Source organism: Artemia sp. Qi Xiang Cuo, chromosome 14 (genome assembly GCF_049724085.1).
Source record: "Artemia sp. Qi Xiang Cuo chromosome 14, ASM4972408v1, whole genome shotgun sequence".
Taxonomy (NCBI): Eukaryota; Metazoa; Arthropoda; class Branchiopoda; order Anostraca; family Artemiidae; genus Artemia; species Artemia sp. Qi Xiang Cuo.
The window spans coordinates 12,614,620-12,634,787 of record NC_142807.1 but is presented as its reverse complement, the minus strand read 5'-3'; the positions used below and the strand labels follow the sequence as shown (position 1 = coordinate 12,634,787).

The window sequence follows — 20,168 nt, the reverse complement described above, 5'->3', positions numbered from 1 at the left end:
AAAATCTCTTGCCCCCCCCCCCCGAACATTTTGGCTAGTAACGAAATTGCCGGTAAATAAGAGGCGATACAAATTTCGACATCAATTTGTCTTTTTTCATAAACAACAAAAGACTCAAACAGATCTTCAACCCAGACACGTAAAGTATCTTTACGGTTACAGAAATATCATCCTTCACATAAATTCCAAATACACTTTCCTCAAATGCGTTCTATGTTTATAATAAAAAGAACCTCCTAATGAATCCAAACTTGAAGGTGAAATTTAACTCAAGAAAGTCTATGAAATAGAAAAATTTTGTCACATCTTTATTCAGCAGTTCCTTTATCAGTTATTTTTTTTATCTTTCACCACTATGGAATGGGCTATCTAGTATAGAGAAACTAAAGATTAGGTTAGATTTTTTCAAGTACCTGAAGTTTCTCCTCCGACTTCCTCTTTTCACCAGAAATACAAAAAAATAGCATTACGCAACATTTCAATTCAGCTACCTGAGCTCGAAGATAATGCTCGCCAGAAAACACTAAGTGGTCTTTTTGGTTGTGTATCGACATATTTGATTTACAGTGCTGTTTACTGAATTTTCAGTTTTTTGTGTGTTTTGTATAAGTGTTTATATGAAATGTTTTTTTCCGTTTATTTCTTTTTTTCCTTTTTGTTCGTTTATACCGTCTATTCTTCTTTTGTTGTATGGCGGGTTACAAATAAAATTCATTCATTCATTATCAGCAATAATTTTGTTTAAGCTCTTTGATGTATGTTTTCCAATTTCAACACACAGCGAAGTGACGTTTTTCCACTTTGATTCAAAACAGAGGGGAAACAAATATTCGGCGATGTGAAGACCATTGTTTTTATTGAATGAGTTGAAATCTGGCTCGCGGACCGAGATTTGACTCTAATATCAGAATCAGCTTTGATCGTTTAGTGAAAAGCCTTCGTTACTTGATTTCCGTTTCCTTTTGAAATTAATTAAAAGAAACTTTTTCCTGAAAATAAGTTTTTCAAAGGAAAGTAAAGAACTCCATTAAACCAAAAATGAGCAAAAATAAAATCAAATAATCTACCAAGCGTAAAACTGCCACAAATCAGCATCGATAAATAAATGATACCCAAAACGAACAGAAATTGCAATAAATAACAGAGTCAAACTCAAAACGAGCAGAAATTAACATGAGTAGGGCTCAAAACCCTTATGCCTTATCAAGGCCAGCAAATGTATGTGCATTGTCAGTTTAATACAAATATGCTGATATTTATTCAGTAAAACGTTAATAATATTTGATTTATTAAAGTTATAAAAGTGAAAACAATTGAATTTTTTTTCAAATGTAGTTGAAAAACTACAAAAAGTAGTTGGAGCAGTTTAGTAGCAGTAGTAGCATAAGTAAAAGTAGCAGCGGTATTAGTGTTAGTAGTGATATGCATACATTACCTTTTTGTCAATTGATCTTCCCCTTTAAGTATTCTCCGAAAGTTTCAACTCAATACCTTAATAAATTCTAGAGATACGCCCTTTTGACAATCTGCATGCGCATAGCGTGTTTTGATTTAGTCCAAATTCTCCTTCAAAATTATGTAAACTTTTCAACTTCATATGTGTAGCCTTAATTCAACTAGTATCATAGTAGTAGTGGTAGTAATAGGAACAGTAGTAGCAGTACCAGTGTATAACTATTAGTAGCAACAGCATTAACAGCAGTAGTAGCAGGTACATTTTGCCTTTTGGTTAACTGAACATCCCGCTCATGATGCCCCTGAATCCCTCTTGATATGATAAGCTGTTCCAAAAATATTGCTGATACGCCCGTATCAGCAATCTGTACAAATAGTATGTATTGATTTGATTCAAATTTCTCCTCAACGTTTCCTCAAATATTTTTTTCCATATCCTCGGCCTTAGTAGTACTCACTACAGTAGTTGTAGTGATAGTAGTAATAGTACTTGTGGTAGCAGTAGCTGCAGCAGAAGTAGCGTGCAAATATTGACATTTCGATCAATTGAGCATCTCCCTTATCATTCCCGAAAAATTCCAAATTAATATACTCAGTCATTCCTAAGTTACACCCTTTTGATAACCCATATATACATAACATGTTATGATTTAGTTCAACACTCCCCTCAAAATTACCTGAAAGACTCATCTTAATACCCTCCGTATTTTGGGAAAGTAAAAGTCACACGTGCATACCTTTACATACATTCTATAAAACCTTATATGCCCCCAGGGCATAACTTAAAGCCCTTGCCCTATTGCTCTGAAGATTGTGCCAACCCTGGAGGCATTATTATATGTTCTTTGGACTACTTTAAACAAAATTGTCATCGCATAATTTAAATCAAATACGTTTAGTGAAAAGAGGGGTAGTTGGGAGGGGTCTAGTTGACCTCCATCAATATTGACTCTTAAAAGGGCCATAGAACTTCCAGTTTCAAATCAAATAAGCCCCATCTGAAGTTTATACGGCCACCCATTCCGTAAAAACCTTATATGCCCCCAGGACATTAAAGGGTTGTCAGCCCTAGAGGCACTGTTATATGATCTTTAGACTATTTAGAGCAAAACAGTTATCTTAAAATTTTAATCAGATTCGTTTGATGAAAAGGGGTAGTCGGAGGGGGGAGCTAGCTGCCCTCCGTCACTTTTGACTCTTAAAAGGGAACCAAAACTCCCACTTCCAACCAAATGAGCTCCCTCTAAAGTTAGTACCAAACATCCCTTGCATAAAAACCTTAAATGCCCCCGGGGCATAGCTTACAACCCTTGCTCCCTGGCTCTGGGGGTTTGTTTCAACCCATAAAGGTTGTCATCCTCAAAACACAACTTCTGGACCTTTCAACTATGTTGAACAAAATGGATATCTCAAAATTATAATTGAAAGGGTTTGGGGAAAATGATAGGCTTGGGGGGGAGGGGAGGCGTTTCCCCTCCGATAACTTTCGACTAATAAAAAGGGCACTAGTCCTCTCAGTTTCCAATCAAATGAGCCCTTTTTGAAGTTTCTACGACAAAGCTTTCTATAAGAACCTTATATGCCCCAAGGGCATAACTTACAACCCTTGCCCTGAGGGCAGTTGGGGGGGGGGGGAGGTTGTCATCTTCAGACATAATTTCAGGACCTTCAAACAACGTTGAACAAAATGGCTATATCAAAATTTTGATCGGAAGTGTTTTCGGAAATGACGGCCGTGGGGGGGGGGCATTAGCCCTCCGCTCACTTTCGACAATTATAAAGGGCCCTAGGCCCTCTCAGTTTCCAATCGAATGAGCCCATTTTGAAGTTTCTACGACAACGCTTTATAAAAGCCTTAAATACCCCCGGGGAATAACTTACAGCCCTTGCACTGAGGGCTGTTGGGGTTATCATCCTCAAAGACATAATTTACGGACCTTTCAACTCTAGCCCTTTCAATGTCCAATCGAATGAGCCCTTTATAGTACTGCATTGATATCACAATTAAAACTGAAAAGGTCCTATTCAGTCCATTCTCTTGCATCTGTGATATCAAAAGAATTATTTAACAAGGGCGACTTCTTTTATTTTATAGCAAGTACTATAGATATACATATATATTTTATTTTAAACACAGTAATCACTTACTAAAAATAAACTATCAATTTTAATTGAAAGGAAAATAATTCTGGATTAGGAGAAGCACTGGAAAAGTACGAGTGTGTTTGCATTTGATAAGTTAATGGCAGCAAGTACGACATAGTTGGGCTAACCAATCTTTTAATCTTAGCTTGGAAGCAATGTAGGAGAAGTTAGAAATCATATCAATAAAATTAAAGAAACTCATGATATTTTTCTTGTCGGAGATAATTTATTTAGTAGTCAAACTAGCCAATCAGATAAATCATATTATTAATGGGTTCGGCGTTGGCTAAATCTCATTGTGAATGACCCTTCTCAGAAACTGTTTAACTCGGTTTTGACACTGTATACTTTTCCGCATGCTGACCACAGGTCTGTGTTGCGCAGGTTCCGATCTCTTGATTCAATACCTTCGGCCGGAAGTGCAATGCGTGGTTGGGGATACCACACTTTGACACTGTATACTTTTCCGCATGCTGACCACAGGTCTGCGTTGCGCAGGTTCCGATCTCCTGACACAATGCTTTCGGCCGGAAGTGCAATGCGTGGTTGGGGATACCACACTTTGACACTGTATACTTTTCCGCATGCTGACCACAGGTCTGCGTTGCGCAGGTTCCGATCTCCTGATTCAATGCCTTCGGCCGGAAGTGCAATGCGCGGTTGGGGATACCACACTTTGACACTGTATACTTTTCCGCATGCTGACCACAGGTCTGCGTTGCGCAGGTTCCGATCTCCTGATTCACTGCCTTCGGCCGGAAGTGCAATGCGTGGTTGGGGATACCACACTTTGACACTGTATACTTTTCCGCATGCTGACCACAGGTCTGCGTTGCGCAGGTTCCGATCTCCTGATTCAATGCCTTCGGCCGGAAGTGCAATGCGTGGTTGGGGATACCACACTTTGACACTGTATAGAATAAAAAAAATAGGAATACAATAGAAAAATAGCATTAAAAAAAAAAGAATACATTTATTTTCTTTTTTAAAAACAAAAAATGGCCTCATTCAATTAACGTTTGTTCCAGACGTTAGTTCTAGAATTTCAAAAATGAAATAGTTGATTTTATGCCATCTTTTTTCATCGGCAGCATCGTTAAGGTTGCTCAAAATAACGCCAGACAGATAAAATAAAAAGTTAGTTTGGAAACTTATCTAATCATTAAATGTATATAATGATTCAGAATGATAATATTATATAGATCTAAGTACGTTTGAAATTTTTCGCCAAATTTATTTAATTCTTAAAAGTATTTAAGACCCATATTATAAAATGTAAATTCTAACAAACTGTATCAAAAGTGGAACAAATACCACTCAAAAACCTTTTTTTCACTAGATGGGTTTAAATCTGGCTCACAAAATGAATATAAAGCATATCTTGGAGGAAAACATGGCATAGAAATGTATATAATTCACACAAAATTACTATTATCAGAAAAACTCCAGATAAAGCCTTAGTAAAGTGGTGCAGTCATAATATAAGTCTATTAAAAATGGGAATGATGAAGAAAAATTGTCCAACTAAACTTCAATAGACCAAGCGTCGAATTTAAAATAACAAGGACATCAGGTAAAACCTTTCTTTGCCCCCCCCCCCCCATCCCGCTGGATTCACCTTAGGTCAATTCATACTTGAAAACAACGATTTACTAAGATTTGTTTTGGCTGTTTAACATTATCACATTTTTTAGAGCATTGCCAAATTTTTGTCCGTGTTGCCAAGTTGAACCTTGAAAACAAATAAGTAAAAGTGGCTTGTTAAATTCGCAATGCTTTAGCTCCGTCAAAAATTGAGACACTAATAATCGGTTGATTTTTACTTTGAAACTAAATTCCTAATTTTTCTTATTTTTTTAAGTTTTCTTTTTTTTATTTTTCTTTTAAGTTTTGTTATTCGTTTTATTTTTTTAAGTTTAAGTTTTCACTTAACAAATTCTAACAATCGGACTTCATTTTCATTATTTTAGGTACTTTTGGCTAATTTGGCATGCCAGAATAAAAACATTTTGCAGCCAATTACGATTTTTTATTTTGGGTGATAAAATAGTTGGAAGATATAGAGTAGAACTCAAGTTAACTCATGGAAGAGCAAAAGAACTAATCAAGAGGTCACCCATCAGCATAGTTTGAACTAACGTTAAATTAAAAAAGAATTAAATTTAGAATAGAAACAAAAATCATAAATATATATAAATAAACAAAATAACAGAAAGAAACTTCCATGGCAGTAAAGAAACAAAAACGAATCTGTAAAAAGGGTAACCATCAACCAATATATACAAACGAAAAAACATCTACGACCGTCAACTGATTCAATTTCTATAAAGGCATCAATAAATAACTAACAACAGACTCATCTCTACTTTATTGGCTTTTTAATGTCCAAAAACCTTCTAAGTATTTGGATTTTACCCTTGCAATAACAAAACTGTTGTAAAAGTTTATTGTACAGCTAAAGAGTGTTACAAGTGAAAAACGTCAAGAAGTTGTGTGGCTATGCCCAAGAGAAAAAGACTCTCACAATTTTCTTTAAGGTGAGTTGGAAAGCACAGAGTTTTATTTCTGTAAACAGAAACCCTAACATCCCCTGATTACAAGTCAATAACAAGTAAAATGACCCATTAGAAGACAAGCCAACCTCCCGTGACGAATAAAAGATTCCACCAATTGAGGAGGTGCATGTTCTAGGAGTAGGTGCACTACAGAACCCTAGGTACACCACTACACTGGCAACTTCGGGGTCTTCGCAACATAAAATGAGAAAATTATTGACAACCTCTCCTAGAATACACTAGGTGCCCTATAGGTATAGAGAAACAAACTTCTAAGGTACAGCATCCACTGGTACCATTTGCAGAGGTGTATTTGCAGAGGTACCATTTGCAGAGGTGGTACCATTTGCAGAGGTGTATTCTAGTATAAACAAACTTCTAAGGTACAGCATCCACTGGTACCATTTGCAGAGGTGGTACCATTTGCAGAGGTGTATTCTAGTATAAACAAACAGGTTTATTTACTTCATAAAAGCTGTGGCACCCACTGGTGGCACTAAATATACCTCAGCACCTCAAGCTCAAAGAATATATAGCGTAAAACTATATACCAGATTTAAGTCATATGAAACAGTATATACTAGAATAATTGTTGTTGATAATTGTGAAAAAACCCTCCTATATAAACGCAATTTTAATTGAGAATATTCAGGCACGCACTCAGAGGGGGAGTGGAGGTGTTTATCACTTTAGACATGTACTAGCTATTTTGCTCTTAAAATCTTCAAGTCGATTTTTACTACTGCAGATGTTAGCAAAGGCGTTCTTACTTCGTATCTGAAGTAAGGTGTGAACTTACTTCGGACCAGCATCTGACACAAGTTTATGTATTATTTACAACAATAAAACGAAATCATCCAACTACAAACTAACTTCTTTTTATTATCTAGCTACTAAACAATTTTGCCAGAAAGGGGGATATAATTCAATTTTTTTTTGGTTTCTGGAAAATTCCAATTTTTTTTAAATGTATCATAGTTTTGCGCAGTTTATACACATTTGGTCTAACGAGGAAGAAAATGTCCAGCTCCTTGCCCCACCCCCTCTGCCCTCTGAGGTCACACATGGATCAATGATTTCAGTCTTTGAAAATTTTTTTCTTTAAGCTTTACAACACCATCAACTAACTGACACTATATCACTAATCTTGGCAATTAAATAATTACCAGCCTTATTAGCCATTAGCCTAGACAATAAAACAAAACTTAACCAGAGACACCACTGCTTCATAAAATAAGAAAAAAACAATGAATTTAAATTCAGCTATGATTTAAATCAAATCTTATTCCTTAAAAAATACCACGCAAGCCAAACCATTAAAATAGAGGTCTGATTCCGTTGATGGCCGAGATGTCGAAAGATAAAACAAATCACATCTTTAATTTACTGAATAAATACTGTTTCATTTTTCTTTTTTCTTCCTGTTCTCCCAAGACGTACTATACCACTTAACAATTGAACAACCACTTCTCTAAATGTCAATTTGTGCGTCTTCCCATAATAGTTAACGTATATACCAATAAGCACTAGAATTCCAGACCATAAATACCTGAAAAATAATTAATTTCTCTTAAAAAAAATTAAAATCAAATTCAAAGTAATTAAGGTACAATCACAAAATGTTTTAGCAGCACCAGGAACCAGTATGCTCCTAAACCCAGTCTTAGCGGAAACTAGTGCATCAGATTTTACGCACAATTTATTTTTGACAACAGTAAGTGACAACAGTAGTGCATCAGATTTTACGCACAATTTATTTTTGACAACAGTAGTGCATCAGATTTAACGCACAATTTATTTTTGACAACAGTAGTGCATCAGATTTTACGCACAATTTATTTTTGACAACAGTAGTGCATCAGATTTTACGCACAATTTATTTTTGACAACAGTAAGTGACAACAGTAGTGCATCAGATTTTACGCACAATTTATTTTTGACAACAGTAAGTGACAACAGTAGTGCATCAGATTTTACGCACAATTTATTTTTGACAACAGTAGTGCATCAGATTTAACGCACAATTTATTTTTGACAACAGTAGTGCATCAGATTTTACGCACAATTTATTTTTGACAACAGTAGTGCATCAGATTTTACGCACAATTTATTTTTGACAACAGTAGTGCATCAGATTTTACGCACAATTTATTTTTGACAACAGTAAGTGACAACAGTAGTGCATCAGATTTTACGCACAATTTATTTTTGACAACAATAGTGCATCAGATTTTACGCACAATTTATTTTTGACAACAGTAGTGCATCAGATTTTACGCACAATTTATTTTTGACAACAGTAAGTGACAACAGTAGTGCATCAGATTTTACGCACAATTTATTTTTGACAACAGTAGTGCATCAGATTTTACTCACAATTTATTTTTGACAACAGTAGTGCATCAGATTTTACGCACAATTTATTTTTGACAACAGTAAGTGACAACAGTAGTGCATCAGATTTTACGCACAATTTATTTTTGACAACAGTAAGTGACAACAGTAGTGCATCAGATTTTACGCACAATTTATTTTTGACAACAGTAGTGCATCAGATTTTACGCACAATTTATTTTTGACAACAGTAAGTGACGCAGCTTTCTTTGGTGAGTCCGAAAATGTTTGACATCAGAATTCTCTGAAAACATTCTGAATAACCACCTTAGGTTAGACGTAAATAATTTCTTAGACTACGCTCCTTTTCCATTTACGAAAAATTAGGCGAGAAAAACGGGTTTTAGTTTCAACAAAGCCGTGAATAAAAAATAAAAACAAAACATAGATAATTTTGGAGACCACACTGCCTTTCCAAGACGATAAATAAAAGTTCAAATAGGGATAAAATCCTTTTAATCGACAGTGTTTCACAAACAATGATAGAAATTAAAAAAAAATACCAGATATTTCGGTCACATATGCAGTGACTGTAATATCTGGTATTTTTGTGAATTTCTATCACTGTTTGTGAAACACTGTCGATTAAAAGGATTTTATCCCTATTTGAACTTTTATTTTAAAACAAAACAACACTTTAATAAAAAAAAAAAATCCGAATATTTCGGTCCCAAGTCTGGGAGCCTTTCTCAGCGGGGAAATAAGGGGGGAAAATTAAGTAAGAGAGAAAAAAAAAACAGGTGTTAATGTGGTAACATCAGAGCTGGAAGTTGCTTATAATATGAGTTGTCTACTTATTTTTTTCTTTTGGTGTGTTTATTTGTCGTTTTTTTTTGTTATTTTTAAATAAAACTGTTTTTTTTTTCTTACTTAAACTTTTTTTTATAATTTAATTTTTTTTTTTTTTTGCTTTTTTCCCGTTGAGAAAGGCTCCCGGACATGGGACCGAAACATTCGGATTTTTTTTTAATTAAATTATTGCAATGAGATTTCATAAAAACCGATTTAGTCAACCCCAAAAACTACTGTTAGCTGATGCTGTCACGGAGATTGTAAATAGCCAAATTAGCAGAAACTTGTAGGATTCAATTTGGACTTTTCTGACACCAACGATTTTGGCGGTCAATATTGCCATAGTTTTGTGGATAATAGTTTTAATTATCGTTTATACTCCTAAGTCTAGGATCACGTAGAAAAATATTCCATCTAAAGAACAATATTAGTGGTTGTTGTTGTTGTGTTAAAAAAAGAAGAAAAAAACACTGCCGGAATAATCGCGTAACAGTCCAACAAAGTTAGATTTTATCACCTTAACTAATTAATTGACAAAACAACAAAAATCGCAAAAATTGGCGTCTAAAATGCCATAAAAAACGTTTTCTCTGAGAACCTAGGTTTAGTGTCAGAAAAAACAAAATGGATGCTAATTTCATATCCATAGGTTTTTGAAAAATCCTTTTAAGGGTTTTGTCGCTATTTTCAACTTGAAAATTTTAAAAGAAATCCAATAAGTTTTTTTCTAGGGCAAAATACAGTAAAACCATTAAGGTTTTCCTAACAACTATACAACTATTATATATCCCAAAAAAGATGTCGCCAAAGTCCTACGGCCTGCTAATGATAGAACACAAGGAATGTCTCCCTGTATCAATTTACTATAATTTGGATGCTACCAAAAAGTACGGAAGTCCTAAAAGGCCACTTTGTTCGACTAAGAACTGCTGCATGCTTATCTCCTCAGGTACTTTGAGGTATGAGAAGGGTAAAAGAAAGGAGACACATATCCTCAGTAGGTCTACCAGGCTAAAGTGAACTAGTCTAATTTGGCTGCCAAGATTTTCCCAAGCTAACCTATGCTTACTTTGTCCAGACCAGATTTTGAATTTAAGTAGTGGTCCATAATAATAAATTCTGACTAACTATCACTAACTATCACAATTACAAAAATATTTTTTCTAGGGGGAAGGGAGGGGTTTACAAAAAAAAACTTAAAAAAATGTATCAAAAATTTGTTTAAATTCCTTTTTTTGTATGTTTTTGCAAGTCGGACAGACATTTTGAGGGGGACAGCCCCCGGAAACAGCCTTGGCTGCAATCTTTTTGTTTTTTCACCTTTGTGTTCGAGTAAATATTCCTGAAACGTCAAGATAATAGAGTCACACTGTGGCGTAAAGGACAGCATACTACATGCTGTATACATATATATATATATATATATATATATATATATATATATATATATATATATATATATATATATATATATATATATATATATATATATATATATATACTACTACTACTACTAACAGCTCACTGCAGTACCGAGCCACCTGAGGCCAACACAGCTACGCACGCTCCTCCTCCACCCCAATCTATTCAAAGCCTCCCTTTTTACACCCGCCCATGAAGGTCCCATTTCCTTTAAATCTTTCTTTACGACGTCTTCCCACCCCAGACGGGGACGACCTGCTTTCTGTTTATCCTTAGATGGTTAGCCGAAAAGAACAATCTTCGGCAATCTGTCATCCTTCATCCGCACAACATGTCCTAACCACCTCAACCTTTCTTTCATTATAGCCCTAGAGAGCGGTATTGAACCACATTTTCTGTATAGCCTACTGTTTGATATACGGTCAGTCAACCGGGTACCCAGAAAAATACGTAAGCACTTGCTCTGGAAAACATCTAGAAAATCTTCATCCGCTTTTTGGAGCGTCCATGCTTCAGAGCCATATTTGACCACTGTCATCACTGTAGCTTCTAAGATTCTAATCTTGGTTTGCAGAATTATCTTCCTATTCTTCCAGACTTTTTTTTTAACTGTGAAAAAACACCCTGAGCCTTGGCTATTCCTCTTTTGGCATCTTCACTGCTCCCACCATCATTACTAATAATACTACCAAGGTAAGTGAAGCTGCTCACCTGATCCATCTTTCTGTTACCCATCGTCACCTTTTCATCTTCACTTATTCCTAGCCTTAGTGACTTAGTCTTCCTAACATTAATTTTCAAACCAATACTAGCACCCTGAACTCACAAAATCACTAAAACTTCATTCATTTTGCTCACACTTTCATCAAGGATGCTTAAATCATTAGCATAATCCAAGTCCAGGAAATATTTTCTTCCCCATTTGATTCTGTGGTCTCGCACTGCCTTTCCTGTGCTCCTTAAAACAAAGTCCATCAAAATAATCCATATAAAGGGGGATAGAACACAATCCTGCTTAACTCCTGATTTAATACAAAACCAGCTGCTAACCTCATTTCCTACCTTAACAGCAGCAGTGTTATTCTCGTACATAGCACTAATCACTTTAATGTATTTGTCTGGTATACCATACAAGGATAAAACCTTTACTAAAGCTCCTCTATCAACAGAATCGAACGCTTGCTCATAATCTATAAAACTGAGGACCAAAGGTGTTTGAAAACTTAGGCAAATCTCAATTATTAATCTAAGAGTGAAAATTTGGTCAATACATCTTCTACCTTTTCTAAAACCGCACTGCTCTTCTCTTGAAACTTTGTCTACGGCATCTCTTAGTTTAAAAAGTATAATATTACAAAGCAATTTGCTACCTACAGAGACCAGACTAATGCCTCGATAATTACTACACTCACTTTTATTACTTTTCCTATACAGTGGTTTAATTAAGGTTTTCCTAAAGTCGCTAGGTACTTCCCATTTTTCAAGAATCATGTTCATAATCTTCAGTAACTTATTTCTAACCTCAGAGCCACCATATTTAAGAAACTCATTTACCACCCTATTAGCACCTGGAGCCTTATTATTTTTTAATCCTTTTAGTACTGTTTCTAATTCCCCCTCACAAAACAACTCGTCCTTCTCATCCAAGGCATCACAAACTTTTTAATTTTCCTCTATATCTTTTCCTGCAACTCTATCTTGGTTAAGCAAGTTCTCAAAATGTTCGGCCATTCTCGCTTTAGTTTTTTCCTTATCGCTAATTGCCACCCCATTCCTATCTTTAACTGGGACAAGTCCGGATTGACTACTACCTCTCAATTTGTTAACGTGACAGTACAATATTTTACTATTATGCCGTCTAGCTGCATCTTCTAAATCTTCGGCAATTTTATCCATGGCCTCCACTTCACACCTCCTTAGTTCATATTTCAATGCTTTCTCCACTTTCTTTACATTTCTTTTGTTTTCATGCGATCTATCACTCAGATAATTCTTGTACAAGTCCTTTCTCTTTTATATTAAACTTAGAGATTTTTCACTAATATTCTTATATGCAGTTATAGCTTTCTTCACTAATAAAACTTCAGCAACTTCACAAATTATTTTTATAAAATTATTTCAACCATCTTCCACATTATCAAATTTTTAACTCTCAAGTTTAGTATTCAACTGTTCCTGGAAAGTTTCTCTCAAATTCTCATCCTGGAGTCTACTAACATCATAACTTCCGGGGAGGTAATTACCCTTCCGATATTTTAGTTTTAAATTAACCCTTGGCTTTACTAGATGATGATTTTTACTTTTAACATCTGTAACGGCACCCCTATACACCCTAGCGTCTTGTATTAATCCTGCCAGTGTTTGATTTATAACAGTACAATTAATTAGATTTGTTGTCTTACCATCACATGAGTACCATGTTAGCTTATGAGCCATTTTATGACCAAACACCGTATTGGTTATAACTAGATTGTTATACCTACAAAATTGCAAAAGTCTGTATCCATTACTGTTTTCTTTTCCTACACCAAATTTACCTAAGCTGGGATACCATCTATCCTTATTTCTACCAACCTGGGCGTTAAAATCTCCCATCAATAACATCATATTTCTACCTGGGACCTTGTCTATTTGCTCCTGTAACTGTAAGTAAAATTCATCTGAGTCACTAGTATCTCCATCAGTCGGTTCTACAGGGGTATATACTACTATAACTGATACCCTGAACTTTCTAGTCATAAAATGAGCAATTAGTATTCTATTATTAATACCTTCCTAGCCTAAACAAGACTTAGCAGCTTCCTTATTCATCATGAGCCCTATTCCTTGTATATGTAACCCATCCTTCCTGCCTGAGTAAACAAATTCTATATCACCTAATTTCTTGCTTCCTACCCCTGGGATATGAGTTTCTGAAACTCCTAATAAATCCAGTTCGAATTGTCTGAGTTCGTCAGTCAAAATGTCAATACGATAGTAATTTTTAATGTCGTAACATTCCAAGTTCCAATTTTCATGTTCTTTAAATCATTGAAATTTTTTTCGCCTCAGGAAAAGCAAGGATCCCGGATACCAGTGCAGGACGGGGATCACATATCTTCTCAAGTCTACACCGAAGTGCTTAAGCCGGCTTAGGACCGGACAGCAAGAAGTCCCTGGGACCTCCATCAATGGAGGCTTTGTGCAATCCTGGGCCAATCTTGGTCACAACATAGTTTTCAGCACTTGGCGATGATCTTCTATCAACAGGAGTTGAAATCATGCACAGACAGTCTCAAGCCTATTAAATCCAACTCATTATATATTCATGCCTACAAATATTATGCTACTATAGGGAGGCAACCCATAATAGATAAATTAGCTAGGAAGATATATATATATATATATATATATATATATATATATATATATATATATATATATATATATATATATATATATATATATATATATATATATATATATATATATATATATATATATATATATATATATATATATATTATCTATTGAACCCAATATATATATATATATATATATATATATATATATATATATATATATATATATTGAACCCAATTTTGAATACTTGGGTATTTTTTTATGTTTTTAAAGATAAGCATATTTCTATATTTTAATATATAAACTTCTGCCGTTTTTCCAACCTTCTTAAAAAAAATGTTAACAAACAATTTTACTAACAATTGCGTTGCCACGAGCTAGCAAAAAATTGTCAGCCAAGATTGTTAGTAAATTCCTCTAGTAAATCAAATCGTTGTTGGAGAGTTTGAAGCTCAACATCCAAAACAAAGCAGGATGACTAGTTGGACTGTATTATGTCTAATATCATAATTGTATTATTAGTAAATTAAATTAATTAATTAAATCATTATTAGTAAGTAATAATATTTTAGTGAATAATTATTTACAAACTACACAAACTATAACCGGACTAAAATTTAAAGAAAAAATTGTGCAAGGCGGCATTGCAGTCAGGTAGTTGCGCCATGGGTATTTTTTTCTGCTTAAACCTAATAAACCAAAGCACGAACTAAGCAGAAAATTAAAATATATGAAAGACAAAAACTCGTTATAAGTTTCAATTTATATGACATTAAGATTTCATATTTTTTTTTTTTTTTTGGTATTCCCACTGAAAAAGCTTATCCAATCAACTTCATGGAGAATGTCTTGAGTTTAGGGAGGGCATTAGGTATAGGAAACCTCAAGTTTAGGAAATGTCGTTGGTACAGGGAATGCCTTGGCTATAAGGACTGCCTAGGGAATAGGGAAGGCCTTGACAATAAGGAGCGTCTTTGGTATAGAGAAGGCCTTGGGTATTGGGAAAGCCAAGGCATTTTTAAAATAACCGAATTTTAATTACGATCTTCATATAAGCGAATTACTTACTGTATTGTAAAAGGTTTCTCAAAGAAGAAGAAAGATAAAGCAATCGTCAAAGCTTTTCGGAATGTCGTCACTGTCACAGCCGTAAATACATCACACGTTCGTACTAAAGTCAGAACCACATTGACACCACAATATCCAGCCAATGAGAATAGAAAACCATACCCATACGTTTCAGTAGGATACTGTAAATTAAAAAGAACATTAAAAATGCAAAATTTCTTGTTTTTGTATATAGGAACTGGAAACCTCCGCGATAGCACTCACGGAGAATTTTAAGGGTAAGACAAGGACCTACTGAATGGCCACCACCATCACTGAACCCAATAGACCTGGAATTTTAGTGGGCTGCGTTCGAAGATGAGGCTTACAAGTTTGCAAACAATTCTACAGTTAACAAATTAAATGTTCCGTGCAGTGTAAATGCTAATGGGATTTATACGGTCCACGGCCTGTATACTGTTCCTTGACAAGGATAGAAAACTATAAATATACTATTAAGAATTATGAACTATGTATTCAGAAAGTCAAAATCTGAGGGGCTTTGGCCTGTAGTTATTTATGCCCTGGAAAACATGGCAATCTATTTATTTTTATCTCAAATGAATTTTTATTTAATCTTTAAATATTTGTATCTGACTTTTCAATTTTATTCATCTGACCTGGTTTGATTTTCGTTCTTTTTTCGGTTATTTATTGTATACAAATTATTTTGGCTTTTTCTATTATCTGAATTTAACCTTTGGAAATTGTTTATAGATGCATTTTATTAATTTCTAATTTTATCTTTTGTATTACTGAGATATTAATTTTCATTTTTTTATTCGATGAGAATCAAAAACATGACATTTGTAGTTTGTGGTAAGTGTTGTGAACTGGAATTATATGCGGCAACGTCAAAAACAAAAAATGCATATCTGATACTAGGACCTTTTATTGGCTAATCAAACTTAAGTAACTACAAAGACTATATCTCTGCCCAATGTACTTTTTACTAAGCAGATTTTCATGGCAGATATCTGTATCACTTATAAATGTCATGGCCAGGACCGTATCCAGGATTTCTTTTCGTGGGGAGGATATAAAAACTTTAAAAGCGCATAAAAAATGTGTTTATATTCATTTTTTTTTTACGTTTTTATGAGTCGGATAAACATTTCGGGGGAGGGGTTCAGACCCCCTACCCACCCTAATCTGGATACGGCCTTGGTCATGGTCTTCTTATTTATTTATTTTTTTTCAAAGTTTTTTGAAAACAAATCCAGATCTAAGACTTAGAGGCTGCAAAGTAGGGTGGAGCAAACATGCAGAATAATCTCTTCAAGCTATGCAAATTTGTCTCCATAAAAGGTGAATTTGATGCCGCGTAGTAACTTGTAATCTGAAAAAATTAAAAATGAAATTTCTGTCAAATTTGATCAACGTAATTCTAAGAAATTAGCAATTCTTCTGAAACAATCGACCTCTACTACATAAAAATCTCATATACATTAACAATAACTGTCCTCAGCGAAAAATAAAAGAAACCAAATGAAAGCCATAAACAACAACTAGGAATAAAACAAACATTTGCTTGAAATCTTTTTCAACTGCAAAATATTTCATTTTCCAAACAGATTTAGCCGAAAATGTTCCTATTGGTTGAGCCAGTGATGACTCCCCCCCCCCCCTCCTATATTTACACATAGTGGATGTTAAAAAAAACTACAAATACCTTGGAGCATATATGAATAGCAGGTAGCAATTGTCCAGTAATTACAAGTGCAGCACCAATGTATAATACACCAATTGAATATGAATACAAAACAATCTCACTGTTGATAGCTTGATAACGCTTCATAAATTTCTCTTGAATATTTCCCATTAAAGCATCACACAGCAAAGCAAGGGATATCATTGCAATACCTAGAAAAGAGAGCTATAATACTATACCAAACAGTGTGATAAACTGGTAAGAGACAAAACTCCAGTAATTTATTAGTACAGATAAATTTTCAAATGGGGATAAATTTATTTGTTCGTCAAAGAACGGCAGTATGGTCTAAGAAAAGAATACCTAGTTTAAGGTGTTACGTCGAAAATAAGTAATTTAGTAATAGAGCAATAGGGCTGATAGGGCTTAGTAGAATATAAATTATTTATTATAACCTAACATTATAATAAAAAATAAAATTTACATATGTTATAAAACATTATTTATATCATAGGCATTAAGTAAAGAGCGAAATGTGTATTAAGTATTATTTTTTTTCACCAGGCCCATTTGTATGGTAGGAGTTGGCGTCAAAACTCCGTAGGGGGCTCATTCGATTGGAAATTGAAACTTCTAGTGCCATTTTTAAGAGTCAAAAGTAATTGGAGCACAGTCATTGCAATATCATTACAATTTCAAAACCTAAAAAAAGAGCTGTAATACAATACCAAAGAGTACGACAAACTGATAGGAGTAAAAACTCTAGCAATTTAATTTGGCTTAGTAGACATTAAACGGTTTACAAGGAAAAAACAAGAAGTCAAGGGCATGCGCTCAGGAATTAGTTTTTACGAGGATCCAGATTTTCATTGTGGGAGGGGGGATTCTAGAAAACACAAAAATAGGCATATTATGTTGAAAAGACAAAAAACGATGCGGACAATTGTAAAATATCGAAATCCCAAGTGGGTACGAGCCCAAGTGGTTACGTTGCCCCTTCCACAAGACCTTGCTCTTTATGCTAAAGTTTTGACTTTTTGTCCTAGTTCTTTAAGAACAATTTCTGAAACACAATGACTGTTTAATTAGAATAATAAGCTTTGTTTTAAAATTCTAAAAAATACTTTAGCGTAAAGAACGAGGTCTTGAGGAGGAGTCAACCCCTTTCATATACGTAACAAGTTCTGTTTGTTGTAAGTTCTGATGTTGCTCCTTAGCTTCAGTTGAAAATCTTGTCTTTTTAAAATTTAATTTCTGATCGTTTTTAAATAATGACTGTACGTATGACCTTACTGACCGTATTTCAAACAGAAAGTCGTAAGAAAAACGTAGTACAATCCCGCTTCCTAGGGATATAATGAGAGAAAGGTTGAAATGGTTAGGACACGTTTTGCAGATGAACAATGACAGATTGCTAAAGATGGTTGTTTTCGGGCATCCATCTAGGACCAAATGAAAAGCAGATCGTCCCTAATAGGGTGGGAAGAGTTAGTAAGAAGGGAATTAAAAAATGGAACTACTTAGCAAGATGTAAAGAGTGAAGCTTTGAATAGATTGATGCAGATCCATGCCCCCACATCGGGGAATCTAAATTTTTTTACGAATTTCCCAATAATTCTTCCCATTCACACATGATTCACTACATTTGGAGTTTCTTATTCAAGTTGTCCCTCTTCCAAAATAAATTCCTGATTATGCCCTGTCTGTTTCATGTCCCAACAAATATGTACTTGAGTGACGTGCTGCATGATGGCCCAATAATTCCTGGAAAAATAAATGACATTTTCCAAAATTCTTCTGCTTGCAACCCACATGGAGCCCTCAGGCCGCATATTTAATACACCTGAGTTACAGCAAGACTATTGATCTCTAAGAAAAGAGACCAGATGTCACCATTGGAATAAAAGACAAAAAGGAAAGAATGAATAAAAGAATGAAGCTTACCAACAGGGTGAAAGCGGGGTGACACCTGCACATCTGCTAAAGTAAACCAAGTGAGACCTAAAGACATCAGTATGGCTGCACTGAAATCAAGACAACCATAGGCTTTCCTTTGAATTACTATTCCACCAATAAGAACTGGTATCAATTTACAGCACTTGAATATTACCTAAAAATTTTGAAACAACGGAAATTAAAGTGGGTAAGTTAATTATTCTACAATAAAAAGGAAACATATGAAAATTATAATTGAATCGAAATATAAGAAAAGGTGGCGTATCAACACAATTATTTCTAGGATTATTGGAATCAGAAGCTCAAAAGCCTTGCTTATAAGATTCCTGCCATAAAATTCTTATTCCACTCTTAAAATTGTTTGTTTAATGTAAATCTCAACATTTTAAAATTTGTATATCTTTGGAAGAACTTTGGCAAGAGACGAGCGGTAACAAGATTACCCTACAACTGCTATAATAGCAAGAAGGAAGGCCATAAAGAACAAAAAAGTTAAGGGGCGCATGTAAAAAATGTTCATGGGAGTAGGGGATATGAGACCAGCAAACTTCATGTTGTATGCAAAATTATGCACCTCAAAACTCTGTGCACCAGTTTCAGGAAAAAAGTGGATACTCCCTCCAGGTACGTGGAAGGACAAATACATAAATTTTCAGTAATGTTGATTCTAGAGGAGTAGATTGCCCTGTTGTTAAGGGCATGCCTGCAAAGAAGCAAACAAGTAATAGCCTAGTAAGGTCATAACAAACTGCCTTCCCATGTTACAAAATCAGTTGCTCAGCCTGTAAAAATATTACTTTTGACCTATTTTTCAAGCTGAAAACGCCTATTTGATGGTTTTTCTGTTGTGCTTTTGTGCTATTTTGTGCTTTTACGTACCTCTTAACCCTTCTTTTCTTGGAGATAATACATACAATTAACAGAACAAGATACACGGTTGCAGTAGTTGTAAGTATTCCATGGATATTATAACTCATTTTGTGGTGTCAATTGAACCTGCTTCTGTGATACATGCCGTTCTGATTTCTAATATACAACCGTTATAGTAGGACTATCAACGTTTTTCAACGGCCGTTTTTATAGGCTACGAGATGGTCTTACCAGTGGGTAAAACCAATCACTATTGCTTGATCTTCGTTCTTTCTCATTTTGTAACATTTTCCATAATTTCTTGGTGCTCAAGCATCAGTAGAATAATGAAACCTTATATTATAATAATAAAAAAATTACACTAATAATAAAACACAAAAATGATATTATAATAAATGATATCAGGTATATACAATAAATAATTATTATAAATAAAATGTATAATATGATAACATAAAATACAATAATAATAATAAAGA

At 34.5% G+C, this 20,168-nt stretch overlaps 1 protein-coding gene across 1 annotated transcript in view; it reads right to left on the bottom strand.

Annotated features, from left to right (window-relative positions):
• Positions 1–3,563: 3,563 nt before the first annotated feature.
• Positions 3,564–20,168, bottom strand: part of Papst2 (adenosine 3'-phospho 5'-phosphosulfate transporter 2) — a 34,926-nt gene continuing 18,321 nt past the window's right edge. The window contains exons 3-6 of the mRNA XM_089100844.1: positions 18,808–18,973; positions 16,885–17,075; positions 15,174–15,355; positions 3,564–7,704 (exon numbers count right to left, since the gene is read on the bottom strand). Of these exons, the coding sequence (XP_088956970.1) occupies positions 7,539–7,704; positions 15,174–15,355; positions 16,885–17,075; positions 18,808–18,973 (705 nt within the window). The 3' untranslated portion in view covers positions 3,564–7,538. The remainder of the gene's footprint in view (positions 7,705–15,173; positions 15,356–16,884; positions 17,076–18,807; positions 18,974–20,168) is intronic.